General features: G+C 38.5%; 1 protein-coding gene across 4 annotated transcripts in view; it reads left to right on the forward strand.

The window, feature by feature from the left end:
- The window catches only part of HNRNPR (heterogeneous nuclear ribonucleoprotein R), a 57031-nt gene that overhangs the window by 11626 nt on the left and 30867 nt on the right, over window positions 1-14538 (forward strand). For all 4 annotated transcript variants that reach the window (XM_061393574.1, XM_061393580.1, XM_061393588.1 and 1 more), the window contains 3 exons: window positions 9719-9895; window positions 11454-11589; window positions 13039-13244. In XM_061393574.1, the coding sequence (XP_061249558.1) occupies window positions 9719-9895; window positions 11454-11589; window positions 13039-13244 (519 nt within the window). The remainder of the gene's footprint in view (window positions 1-9718; window positions 9896-11453; window positions 11590-13038; window positions 13245-14538) is intronic.

The following is a 14538-nucleotide window of genomic DNA, read 5'->3' on the forward strand; positions in this document are numbered from 1 at the left end:
TGTTAATACCAGTTTTGAAATGTATTTTTTTTTAGTGTGCCTTGGCTCTCAGACCTAGTATGGCTATAGTATTTTTGTATCCTTTTTTCCCTTTTTATTCCAGTTTTATTGAGAAATACTTGACATATAGCACTATGTAAGTTTAAGGTGTACAGCATAATGGTTTGACTTAAATACCTCATGAAATGATGACCACAGTAAGTTTAGTAGGCATCCATCACCTCATAAAATTAAAGAAACAGAAAAATAATGGTTTTTCCTTGTGATGAGAACTCAGGATTTACTGTTAGCAACTTTGTTATATAGCATACAGCAGTGTTAATTATATTTATCATGTTGTACATTACATCCCTAGTTATAACTGGAAGTTTGTACCCTTCTTTAACTACTTTCATCCAGATCCTTCTCCTCCCAACCTTACCTCCGGTAACCACAAATTGATCTCTTTTGTGTGAGTTTGTTTCTCTCTTTGGTTTTGAAGTTCAGTTGACCTTGAACACTGCGTTAGTTCAGGTACAGGGCATAGTGATTGATACTTCTCTAGTTTCAAAGTGATCACCGTAAGTGTAGTCACTGTGTGTCACAGCACCTTTCTGTGCTTCAGCTGGTTTTGTAAAACTCTATTTCCTTGACAGAAATGTGATCTCCATGCAGATCATCTCTATATATTGGTAATAAACTCTGTATGTTGGACTTAACTCTCTGTTTTATTAGCTAGTTGAGGTGTTAAAAAGAAACAGGGTGTTTAACAGACCTATAAGTATGTGACTTTGTAACATTTGATTTGCATTATATACAAAGAAAAGCTGCTCTGTTTGCAAAAATAGCAAATAGAAGCCGGATATTGGAACGGCCATTGTAGATAATTGGAAGACACTGTTGATCTGCCTGGTTACTTCTGTCGATTGCTTCCAGAGTCTTCGGGGCTTCCTCTGTTACTGTTGAAGGAATCAGTGGGTAGACAACAGCCAAAACTTGTTCAAAACCTTAAAGTCTAATGAGTAAAGGAAGAACAGGTGTTAGGATATTCACTGGATTCTGTTGGTTCTGGTGGGGAGGGATAACCTGCACATGACCGCGCGTTTACTCTGGACAGCTCATATGGAGCCAGAATGGCTCAGGGATCAACACGGTAATAAAAGGAAAACATTCATATTACGTTTCAGTGCATTAAAAACTGAGCTTAAAAAGCTTTACAAAGAGGGATACTTAGTTTTTGAATACTATCTATTTTAAGCCTTTTAAAGTTCCTTTAAAGTCCTAAGTTAAATTGATCTTGAAATGAGACCATCTTCTGTTTCTCAAGCAAATCATTGTTTTTGGCCTGTTTCTTGATGGACCCCAGTGAATACAGCATTGGGCATAGGTTTGTTGATGTTTCTTTTATTTTTGTTTATATGTTTATTTTTGGCCACGCCATGTGCGGCATATGGGGTCTTAGTTGCCTGACCAAGGGTCAAACCCTTACCCCTTGCAGTAGAAGCGCAGAGTGCTAACCACTGGACTGCCAGGAAATTCCTTGATATTTCTAAAATAGAACAGTATTCTTGTGGAAAAGCTGTAATGTCAGGTGGACTTCTAACATTCATATGATCATGTAGAGTACAAGGAGCTTACTGTTATGAATTCTTTCTAATCAATCAGTTGCTTTTCCTGAAAATACAAGATCTTTTCAAGTATGGTTAGTGAAGTAAACCTGAATGTTTCTGAAAATATATACACGTTAAGAAAGTAGTATAGTAATCTGACACTTAGATTCCTCATTTATTTGTGTTCAACTGTATATTTTTTAAAATATTCGTTTGTTGATTTTTGTCTGCACCGGGTCTTAGTTGCAGCACGCAGTATCTTCCTTGTAGTGTGTAGGCTTTTCTCCAGTTGTGCACAGGCTCCATCCAGAGAGCTGACTCAGTAGTTGCTGCATGTGGTCTTGGGGAGCTTAGTTGCCTGACCAGGGATTGAACCCATGTCCCCTGCACTGGAAGGCGGATTCTTAACCACCAGGGAAGACCCTCGTGGGTGTTCTCACAGTGCCACTGTGTGTGCTGTCTTTGCTGTTGCATGCGTTTGTAATGGGCAGGGAGAGAATACAGATGGTGAATGGTGTAATTACGAAGCATCACTGCATTATAATAGAAACGATAGAAAGCGGAATTTACTTCCCAGGACAGTGTTAAAATATTCAAATAACAAATATTCTCAAATATAAAGATATTCTAACCAGGCTAGACTTAGGTGTGGCCAGAGCCTAGCAACACTAAAAAATATATTTCAGAATTAATACCAATTACTCTTGTGTTCACAACAAACTGTTTAAAATTCTTAAAGAGGTGGGAATACCAGACCACCTGACCTGCCTCCTGAAAAATCTGTATGCATGTCAAGAAGCAACAGTTAGAACTGGACATGGAACAACAGACTGGTTCCAAATAGGGAAAGGAGTATGTCAAGGCTGTATATTGTCACCGTGCTTATTTAACTTACATGCAGAGTACATTGTGAGAAATGCTGGACTGGATGAAGCACAAGCTAGAATCAAGATTGCCAGGAGAAATATCAGTAACCTCAGATATGCAAATGACACCACCTTTATGGCAGAAAGCAAAGAAAAACTAAAGACCCTCTTGAGGAAAGTGAAAGAGGAGAGTGAAAAACTTGGCTTAAAACTCAGCATTCAGAAAGCTTAAGATCATGGCTTCTGGTCCCATCACTTCATGGCAAATAGATGGGGAAACAGTGGAAACAGTGAGAGACTTTATTGTTTTGGGCTCCAAAATCACTCTGGATGCTGACTGCAGGCATGAAATTAAAAGACCGTTGCTCCTTGGAAGAAAAGCTCTGACCAACCTAGACAGCATGTTAAAAAGCAGAGACATTACTTTGCCAACAGAAGTCCGTCTAGTCAAAGCTTTGATTTTTCCAGTAGTCATGTATGGATGTGAGAGTTGGACTATAAAGAAAGCTGAGGGTTGAAGAATTGATGCTTTTGAACTGTGGTGTTGGAGAAGACTCTTGAGAGTCCCTTGTTCTGCAAGGAGATCCAACCAGTCCATCCTCAAGGAAATCAGTTCTGAATATTCATTGAAAGGACGGATGCTAAAGCTCCAATACTTTGGCCACCTGATGTGAAAAAGTGACTCCTTGGAAAAGACCGTGATGCTGGGAAAGATTGAAGGCAGGAAAAGAAGGGGACAACAGCAGATAAGATGGTTGGGTGGTATCACCGACTCAGTGGACTTGAGTTTGAGTAAGCTCTGGGAGTTGGTGATGGACAGGGAGGCCTGGCATGCTGCAGTCCGTGGTGTCTCAAAGAGTCGAACACAGCTGAGCGACTGAACTAAACTACTCTTGTGTATTTTTTGTCTCAGGATGCCTTTTATCAGTAGTGTGTGTGTGTGTTTAAGTGCTGTGCCCTGTTAATCAGTGCTAATATATAGAGTTGTGAATGCTATAGGGTGATACAACTGAAACTAATGAGAAGTGGTCAGATTCTGGATAATTTGAGTGCGTATCTTAACAAGATTTATTGATGAAGTGGATACGAAGACATGAGAGAAAGGAGCAGAGGATGGCTTTAAGTCTTAGGACCTGAGCAGTTAGAAGGATGTAGTTGCCACTTACTAAAATGAGGAAGGCTGTAAAGAAGAGCAGATTAGCAGGATTGAAAGGTAGTAGTTCAGCTTTGGACATGTATGAGTTAGAGGTCTCTTTGTCATCCAAATGGAGCTGTTGAGTGAGCCGTTACTTACGTGAGCTTGGAGTTCATAGGAGAGTTTTGACTGGTGATCATAAATATGGGAGGCATAAGTATCTAAGATGATACTTATGTGTTTCAAACCATGTGTTTTCAAACCATGTTTGGATGTGGTCACCATGGAAGTGTATATAGCTAGAGAAAATTTTTAAGATCTGATTCCTTCAGCACTTCAACATTTAGAGAGATGGGGAGATGAGAAGGAACTAGCAAAGGGGACTAAGAAGAAGGAGGCAATGAAGGGGCTTCCCTGGTACTCCAGGGGTTAAGAATCCGCCTTCCAGTGCAGGGGGTTGGGTGTGATCCCTAGTCTCAGAACTAGGATCCCCACATGCTGAGGAGGGCTACTGAGTCTGTGCACTCTGGAGCCTGAGTGCCGAAACAAAGACTCAATGCAGCCAATAAATAAATTTTTAAAAGAGAGCCAATGAGATAAGAAAAACCAGGAGTGTGGTGTCCCAGAGGTCAAGTGAAGAAAGTATTCGCAGAAGGAAGGTCAGTTGTATTAAACTTCCCAAGTAAGATGAGGACTAAGAATTGACATTTGATTATGATAGCATAAATGTTGTTAGTGACTTTGGAGTGGTGACAAAAGCCACATTGGAAAAGATTCAAGAGACTAAGGAGATGAGCAAATTTGAGGCATTAAGAATATTATAGCTCTTCTGAGCAGTTTTGCTACAAAGGGTAGCAGAGAAATGGGACAATACTTAGAAGGTTTATAGTCAGGATATATTTTTGTTTTAATTGAAATTTTAAAGAAAAGGGACTTCCCAGGTGGTCCGGTGCCTAAGACTCTGCATTTCCAGTGCGGGGGGCTTGGGTTCAGTCCCTGGTCAGGGAACTATTAAATCCCACATGCTGCAACTGAGAGTCTGCCTGCCGTAACTAAGACCATGCATAGCCAAATAAATAAATATTAAAAAAAAAATTTAAGGGGGAGATTGTAATATACTATGTGCTGATGGGAATGATCCATGTATAAAGGAGGAAATTGATGATAAAATTGTTGTCAGACCAAGAGTCCTTGAGTAGGACAGAAGGGAGGGCATCTAGCGTATAAGTCACAGTACGAGATAGATGTTCATACATGTATTTACTCAAAGATGAGCAACTGTTATGACCCTGGCACTGCATTCAGTACTGGGAATAAAATGAGCAACACGATGTGGGCTCTCTGCTTACATGGAAGCTGAATGCTTTTGCTGATGTTACTCTCAGATGAGAATCTTGAGACTTGCTGATTTAGAAACTTGTTCACCGTAACTGGAATGTAGATTTGAATCCAACATAGCTTAAAACTCACTGTTCCTCACATTCTGCCTGCCTTTAAGCTTTCACCCTGCTACACCAAGCCACTGTCATCTCTTGCCCTGTTAACCTGACTGGTCAGCCTGTTTTTCTTTACGATCCACTTTCTACCCTGCTGCTTCTACCCTGCTGCCAGTCTTATTTCTTTTAGGACATAAATAATACCTGGTTATTTGTCTGCTCAAGAGTCCTCTTAACATCTTTCTAACATGTTTGGAATAAAACTCTTAAACTTCTAACTGTGGTTTAACTTAATCTGGTCCGCATTTTCTCTTTCTCATCACTGTCTCCTGTGTGGACCTTTTATTTAATCACTGGCCTATTTGCTGTTCGTCAGATATATCAGTTGTACTTGGTATCTTTTTGTACTTGTTCTATCCCCGTGGAATGCCCTTTCCTCATACTTTTGCTTTATTTTCTCTCTCAGGTCTCAGTTCAAATTTGTCTTCTCAGGGAGGCCCTCCTACTTAAAATATAACCTCTTACTCATTTATCCCTTTTCTTTGCTTTTATATTATAATTTCCTCCTGAAATTGTATTGTCTTTTAAATTGTCTGTCTCTTATCAGTAGAATGTAAGCTTCATGAACATCTAGACCTGTCTGTGGTGTTCACTCATCTCTGCTGCTGCTGCTGCTAAGTCGCTTCAGTTGTGGCCGACTCTGTGTGACCCCAGAGACGGCAGCCCACCAGGCTCCCCCGTCCCTGGGATTTTCCAGGCAAGAACACTGGAGTGGGTTGCCATTTCCTTCTCCAATGCATGAAAGCGAAAAGTCAAAGTGAAGTCGCTCAGTCGTGTCCGACCCTTAGCGACCCCATGGACTGCAGCCCACCAGGCTCCTCCGTCCACGGGATTTTCCAGGCAAGGGTACTGGAGTGGGTGCCCTTGCCTTCTCCTCACTCATCTCTAGAATGTAGAAGAAAAATACATGGCCTATGTGAATAGGGAGGGAGCTAGTTACCTGCACTGGAGCGACTTCAGGCTGGCATTTTATTTATTTACTTACGGATTGATGGCTGTGCTGGGTCTTGGTTGCTGCACATGGACTTTGTCTAGTTGCAGAGAGCGGTAGCCGCTCTGTAGTTGCAAGGCCCGGGCTTCTCGTTGTCGGGGCCTCTTCGGTTGTGGAGCAAGGGCTCTAGGTGCACTGGCCTCAGTAGCTGGAGCTCATCGGCTCTAGAGCACTAGCTTCAGCAGTTGCTGTACATGGGCTTAACTGCTCCGTGGCATGTGGGGTCCTCCTGGACCAGGGATAGAACCCATTACTCCTGCACTGCAAAGCAGACTCTTAACCACTGGACCATCAAGGAAGCCCTCGAGCTGATATTTTAAAAATTAATTGGATATGGATGGGAATTGGAGGGATTAAAAATATCTGAGGTTTTTTGTTTATGAGAGTATTTTTCCTCAGTCATTTGCCGGGGGTGGGGCTGGGGTGGAGTGGGGTGGTGGTTAGCAGAAATTATGTTCTCCTAAGAGAAATGTGGGAAAAAATCAGAGGAACTGATTGACAAGGGTCAGTTTTAGTTATTTTGATTTTTGGACAAAGGAAACTTGTTACATATACATTGTACCTTTATTTTAAATAAAGAAAATAAAATTAGAATTTTTTCATGTATCGATAACCACTTTTAACATTCTGATAATAGTCATTCTTATCTGTACATATATTTATACTAAAAAAAATGATAATTGGTATTGCTAAAATTACTGATGATTTGAGGTAAAATCAGGACTACCAAGAGGAAGTGTTTAATAGGTAGTTGGAGATACAGAATTAGATCTTGAGATATATAGGAGGTATTGGGAAATGACTGTAGCATTGTATGTGAATATGGATGTTAATATGATCCTTACAAGGGAAGGAAGTACAGTGAATTATGGGAAATAGGGCTGTAACTTTGGGAAACATGCAGCTTATATTATTAAATGGATAGAAGAATCACCATGGAAAGGATAGAGGAGTAGTTAAAGGTAAGACTAGGTTAGTGGAGGATTCTGAGGTTTTTCCAGTAGTCATGTATGGATGTGAGAGTTGGACTATAAAGAAAGCTGAGCGCCAAAGAATTGATGCTTTGAACTGAGAAGACTTGAGAGTCCCTTGGACTGCAAGGAGATCCAACTAGTCCATCCTAAAGGAGATCAGTCCTGAGTGTTCTTTGGAAGGACTGATGTTGAAGCTGAAACTCCAATACTTTGGCTACCTGATGTGAAGAACTGAGTCATTGGAAAAGACCCTGATGCTGGGAAAAATTGAAGGCAGGAGGAGAAGGGGACGCCAGAGGATGAGATGGTTGGATGGCATCACCAACTTAATGGACGTGAGTTTGGGTAAACTCCAGGAGTTGGTGATGAACAGGGAGGCCTGGCGTGCTGCGGTCCATGGGGTCGCAAAGAGTCAGACACAACTGAGAGACTGAACTGAAAATTTACGGGAAGAGAAGTTTCAGAAGGTAGCATCACTAGTGTTAATGCTTGTTGAGAAGGCAAGGATGATGATGAGATTGAGGAAGGGAAGACTTTTTAATTTGGTCCTTAAAAGTCCATTAGTGACATTTGGGTGTCCAATTTAGTGTTGGAAGAAACTAGTTTTTAGAGAGTTTAAAAGCATATGGGAGGGAAGCTGCAAGAGAGAGCGTGCATATGTGTACTCACAGCTGATTCACATTGTTCCATAGCAGAAATCAACACAACGTTGTAAAGCATTTATCCTCCAATTAAAAAAAAAATGGAAAGAAACTGATACCAAAAAAATGTAGAAAGAAATAGAAATGGAACTTGATCATGACTACATGATAGAACAATTAAAAAAAGCATAGATGCAAGTGCTTTTCAGAGTGAGCTTTCATTAGAAAGATGGTTCTGTAGGGATGTCACTGAGATGATTGCCGATCTGTTACTTATGCCTTTCTTAGCTGCCCGGTATTAAGCATACAGTAGATGTGTTGAAAAGAATAACTGCATGAGTGAAAGCAAACAGGTAAGGGCCAGATGTTTAAAGCATTTAAAAATGAAAGGAACAAATAACAGGCTAAAGAAGGGGTTTTTGTTATGGGAGATCTGGCATGTTTAAAGATGGAAGAACTGTGGGAAGGAAAGAATGTACTGAACAAGATAGGACAGTTGAAGAGATAAAGGTTTAAAATTATTTCCAGAAGAAGGTAGTAAGAAGAAATGGGCTTATTTATTAGGGTTAAGGAGCTACTCTTGTTTTGGAAAAGAGGTACATTTTTTTCTCTGAGGTATAAAGGAAGGAAGTGAAAAGAGATGTTGAGAAAAGTTTTTAAGGCTAAGAGGAAAGAATGTTAGGAAAACCAATGACTTTTCAGGCGACCCTCTTAGAATGAGATTTCATGAACGAGGATTGGAGATTTTAAGGAATTAGAAAAATTAGAATAACTGTTGTGTAAGAATCTTGCTAGAGATTCAGAAGACCACCTCAGATTTTACCAGATAGCAGTGAAAGTGAACCTGATTATTTTGAAAAGGATTGTCTTAAAATACCACAGCTCTTACAGAATTTAACACCAGAAACTTAATCTCCAATAATTTGGCATCTTTTGGATTGCTGGTATTACTTCATTAGTGTTAGTATTAGTCACTCAGCCATATCCAACTCTTTGTGATCCCATGGTCTATAGCCTGGCAGGCTCCTCTGTCCATAGAATTCTCCAGGCAAGAATACTGGAGTGGGTAACCATTCCCTTCTCCAGGGGATCTTCCCAGCCCAGGGATAGAACCCAGGTGTCCCGCGTTGCAGGCACATTCTCTACTGTCTGAGTTTCAAGGGAAGCTCATTACTTCATTTCAGTTCAGTCACGTCACTCAGTCGTGTCCGACTCTTTGCGACCCCATGGACTGCAGCACGCCAGGCTTCCCTGTCCATCACCAACTCCTGGAGCTTACTCAGACTCATGTCCATCAAGTTGGTGATGCCATCCAACAAAATCTTCAAATTATGATGATTTTTTTTCATATCTTAAAATGTAATATTCTGATAGAGAAAGGAATTCTGATGAAAGAAAAATTAAAGCAGTGGAGTTTTAAGTAGTAAAGATTTTAGAGTTGAGAAAATTTGAAAGAGACCTCATCGATCTTTTATTCAGTTTTTTTTTTTAATTTAACTTTTATTGTAACTTTACTGAATTGGCATGTTACTGTAGTGAAAATGGAAGTGTTACTCGCCTAGTCATGGACGACTCTTTGCGACCCCGTAGGCTGTGGCCCACCAGACTTCTCTGTCCATGGAATTCCCCAGGCAGGAATACTGGAGTGGGTTGCCATTCCCTTCTCCATATTCAAGTATGGTTTTTCTAAAAATGCAGATGTATTTCAACGAATATTTATATAGGCCTTTTATTTTTTGTGAGAAAAGGACAGATTACAAAAATTTAAGATTTAGAGTTATTACTACAAATTTTGAGCGCTTACTGTTAATCAGTTTCCATTTTTCAGTATAGAATATTGTTCTGTATTGATGCCCTGAAAGTCATTATAATGAAAAACTAGGGTTAACTTTGTAAGATTCAACTTGCCCCAATTTTTCCTTAACCATCTTTGTGTCCCCACCCCCTAAAAAAGGCACCTAGGCTTTGTGGCTCTAAAATCAAATGCTTGTTACATTGGGATTCTAACACACAGGTTTTATTTCAGGTCTTTGTAGGTAAAATACCAAGAGATTTATACGAGGATGAATTGGTGCCCCTTTTTGAAAAGGCTGGTCCCATTTGGGATCTGCGTCTTATGATGGATCCACTGTCTGGTCAGAACAGAGGGTATGCATTTATCACCTTCTGTGGAAAGGAAGCTGCACAGGAAGCTGTTAAACTGGTATGTGATAAACAGAACAAATACCCATTGTCTAGCAAGTCATTTGAGAGAAACACGTCAAGTAAAAACATTTGCAGTTAACGTTGTTTCATTTACTTTAAAAGTTTTATATTGACTGAGTTAGTATGTGTCTGGTGGCTATTTTTTCATATTATGAAAGTAAAAAATAAAATACCCCAGAAGTAAGATGATAGTCTCCCATAATTCTAAGAAGTTATTTATTATAGCAGTTAGTATCTAAAGTTTCATTTGAATATTTGGTTTTTGCAGTTCTCCCTTTTGATCTTAGAAATGTCAGTTCTTGCTGTTAAACTTTAGAGTAAAATTCTTAAAGTGTGATGAAGTCTGGAATGGGTTCTGGGGAATATAACTGGGCTCCTTGACTTTTAGGACACAATTTGGGAAATGATTGTGAATCTCTTTGTTTTTATCATAACCTAATCATACAATTTATTTTCTAAGTATATTCTCGTTCTTTTCTTTTTGTTTCCAAACTCTCCAGTTCTCTTTGTCTTTAATCTTTCTCTTTTTCTATTACTTGATAACCAGTCTTCTAGGAATCTCCTTTCTTTAGGGCCTTTTACCCTTTGTACTTATTTCAGAGTAGTACACAAATTAAGTATGGCTTCACTCCTACTGTGTTAAGATACAGTCATCTCAGTAACTCAGAATAGCAGTGTCATTGGTTTCTGGGGATACTCTTGCCAGACAGCTGAAGGCCTCAGTCTAGTTCTAGTTCTTTTAGAATGGTAACCTCTTTCACCAAAGCTTTTCATTTCATTAGTTGCCTCTAAATTTGTTCTACTTCTAACTTGACCCAGATTTTTGTTTTTATTATGGACCTTTTTCCTTCCAGTTTCTTTATTTAGTACTGAGAAGTTTTTAAAGCTTTATTTCCTTGCTTCTGGCAACATATGGATGATTTTTATTTTAATTCCATATTTGTTTTGTAAACTAATTGGTAAGTAATGTTAATGCATAAACAGCTCAAGTTTACCTAGGAAATCATCACCATAACCATTTAAATAAAACACTTTATTCCTATGATTTAATACAATTTTGAAAGTATTATGTTTAATATGAAGTTTAAAATTTTTAAATTCTGTTTTATGTAAAAGGTGAAATTCTTCTACTTTTCTTTGCATTGATTAAACATAGTTGTTATTCTTTACATATTGTTGTTTTCCTGAGACTTATCTATATCTCATTTCATCTCCAAGGGCTCTGAATTACCAGTCTCAGGTATTTTTTCTAAAATTCTCTGGTTAAAAATCTTGAGATTGATAATATTGAAATAAATCAAATCTTTTCAAAGGTAGAGTGAATAACTTTGATTCATTTATATTTGATAGAGCAGTGAAGGTTAATGAAACCAAACTAAAACAGAGGCTGTAAAAGTTTAAAATAACACATTTTATATTATGGCAAGCATGAGGGAACTTGGTGAATTCATGAAGCAGGGAGTGTTTGACCTTGAATTGTTTGGTTTTTTAGACTGAGGTCAGTTGTTCTGAGTTTGGGGTGGTTGTGGGGTGTCTGGTTCTGTTCTTCCTTTCAGTGTGACAGCTATGAAATCCGCCCCGGTAAACACCTTGGAGTGTGCATTTCTGTGGCAAACAACAGGCTTTTTGTTGGATCAATTCCGAAGAATAAGACTAAAGAAAACATTCTGGAAGAATTCAGTAAAGTCACAGGTAAAACAAAAATGTATTTAGAAAGTAGTTTTGGGAAATCTGTGGTATACTATAAGTGCAAAAAAAGAGGTATATCTTAATCTAAGAATTTCCGCATCTACTGAGTGTCTAAATTTCCTCCTTTCTGTTCTTTTAGTGGTTTGGACTAAACAACTTCTCTTGTAGCCTCAAGTTCTTGGAATGTCCTCTTCGCTTCTTTTCCTTAATTGAACCATAACTTTTGACACCACCTTTGCCCTGTAGCTCTCAAGTGAAGGCTTTCTCCCCATCTGGTGTTCAGTGCACTCTAAGACCAAGGGGACGAGAGCGCTTCTCCTCCTCTCCTTCTTCCTCTTACCTTGTCTGCTTCAGATTTTTCCACATTTCCAATCCTAAATCTGTGGAATTGATTGGAGAAGAAAATTTTAGATCACAGATCTATCTATCTATATATATCTATATCTATATCTATATATTTGTATGTAACAAAATTTAGCAGAATTACATTTTCACTTACCAAATATGATTTAATCATACACGTTCCATTTCATTTTTTAAAATGCTGATGGAGACCCACTAATGGTAGCTGCATTGTAAAAGACAACTTTTAGACCATTGCTTCTTCGTCCTGTATAAAAACCACTATTTCTTTACATTTTTGTTGTCCAGACATATTACAGACAAACAGTCCTTTCCCCTTCCTTCAAGCTGTTATCTGTTGCTCTTCTGGTTTCAGTCTTGTGTTAATTGAAGATTGCTTCTGGCTCATAGTCTTTCTCTTCGGTCCTGAATTAACTTGTTGTTAGTACTTTCAACATCTATGTGGATGAACCATCCAATACCGTAATCTCCTAGTTTTATGACTGCCTCATCTCTGGTCCTTTACTTCCGCTCTACCACATCCAAATCACATTCTGGATATTGCTGCTAGAAATAAAATCTAATTACTCTTAAGGATTTGGATAATATGTGGAAAGGTGAGGGTACAGGACTAAGATCAGAGGTACATTTTAACCAGTTACTTATTTATTACTTGGTAAAAATAGTAATTTTTAAAAACTTAAGAGTCAAGGATGATTTTTGGTTATAATTAGTTGTTGGGTGTTCTCTTGAATTTATATTTGGTTTTTAAGTTCCTTGGTAGTAGTTTCATAAGTTTTAGTAAGGTCATGTTAGGTCAAACACTCTTTAAAACATTGTAAAATAGAATGTTATAGGTCAGAATACAGTAGTTGGACTTACTATCTATGACTGTACTTTCAGGGCCCCTAAAATTCAAAGGAACATAACATATCGTCCATAGCTCCATATCTAATAATTCTGATTTAGTTGTCTAGCTGGATAATTAGCAGATCATTATGAGGCTTCTTCAATTACTTTTTGCTCTTCGGCAAGTGGATTTAGGTCTACCTAAGCGCTAAATGTGTGGTGGATGCTTTTGGCTTATATATCTGGCTGTTGGTTTAACAGAGGGTTTGGTGGACGTTATTCTCTATCATCAACCCGATGACAAAAAGAAGAATCGGGGGTTCTGCTTCCTTGAGTATGAGGATCACAAGTCCGCAGCACAAGCCAGACGCCGGCTGATGAGTGGAAAAGTGAAAGTGTGGGGGAATGTAGTTACAGTTGAATGGGCTGACCCTGTGGAAGAACCAGATCCAGAAGTCATGGCGAAGGTAAATGCAGTATCTTGTGTTGGGGGTGCGGTTATCATTTACTTTTTGTACTTAGAATATAAGCTTGAATATTTCAAATTTTACAGTAAATACAAATTGTAGCTCTTGATCTTAACTGTTTAAGCAAAAACCTGCTTTAGCACCAATTTAACAGCCTGTCCTGGTATCCAGGAATTTCCATTGACCATTTCTTTTTCTGCAGATAAATGTGTAAAAAGAACTGACGTTAAATCCCCCTTCAATTATGTGTTTCTATGCCTACTGAGAGTTTGATTAGTGCTTGGCACTGTCAAAGATACAAAGATAAAAATGTTAAGAAAAGAAAAAAAACAAGGTCTTATGGAATAAAGAGAGAAGTAATGTTTTGGAGATTATGGATTATAATTTTCATTGACCATACTATGACTATGAATTAAATTTTATTTAGATTTAGTGTCTTTTTTAATGGATCAAGTTTCCTTATAGTATTGTCTCCATGAAGAAAGGTGAAGGGTTATCATGTTTGCTCTTATGCATGGCAAGTCCTGTAGTGGACTTTCACTTTCTTCCTAAGCCCTATACTTTCATTGCCGGGATCTTGGCCTGGTAAAGGATGGTTCCGTGAGTCCTGGTTCTTAGGCTTTCCTCTGGGTGATTGCTGGGGGTGAAGGGACATATCTGAGTTGCATCTCTGTTGGCTTTTAGTGAATTTTTGATTATTTTGGTGTATGTCTCTTGACCTCTTGGGGGCCACAACTCTGTGGATGACCATAAATGAATGGTTGGGTTATTCTGGATTGAAAAGTCTTTTCTGCAAGCTTCTTCAGAATCTGAGGTGACAGTCCTCACTGTTGATTAATTTGGAGGAGGGACCTGGTTTATACTAACATGATAAAAGCTTTTGTAAGCAAAAACATTTTTGGATTATACAAAGATCCACTGAGAATGAACCAGAGAGACTCAGATGTGTTGCACACTTCTATATTCCTAGAGTAGATAGGAGTCAAGGGAAGGAGCTAGAAATCTGAAGAGCCCTGATTATTTTTGTTTATTACTAGCTTGATTTTAATTCCACTTGTTTCTTCTAATGCAGTTGTGACTTTGAGCAAACTTTCTGAATTTGGATGTTGTCTATTTTATTGGAGTTGGATAAATCTCTTTATAAGATCTCTTACAACTTTGAATCTGTCTTGTAGAAACTGACTATAGCCTGTATTGCATTTTCTAAAATATTTTAAAAATAGTATTACGGATTGAGGGGGCATTTTTTATTTTATATTAGGTTATAGTTGAGTTATAACGTTGTGTTAGTTTC

The sequence above is a fragment of the Bos javanicus genome, chromosome 2 (genome assembly GCF_032452875.1).
Source record: "Bos javanicus breed banteng chromosome 2, ARS-OSU_banteng_1.0, whole genome shotgun sequence".
Taxonomy (NCBI): domain Eukaryota; kingdom Metazoa; phylum Chordata; class Mammalia; order Artiodactyla; family Bovidae; genus Bos; species Bos javanicus.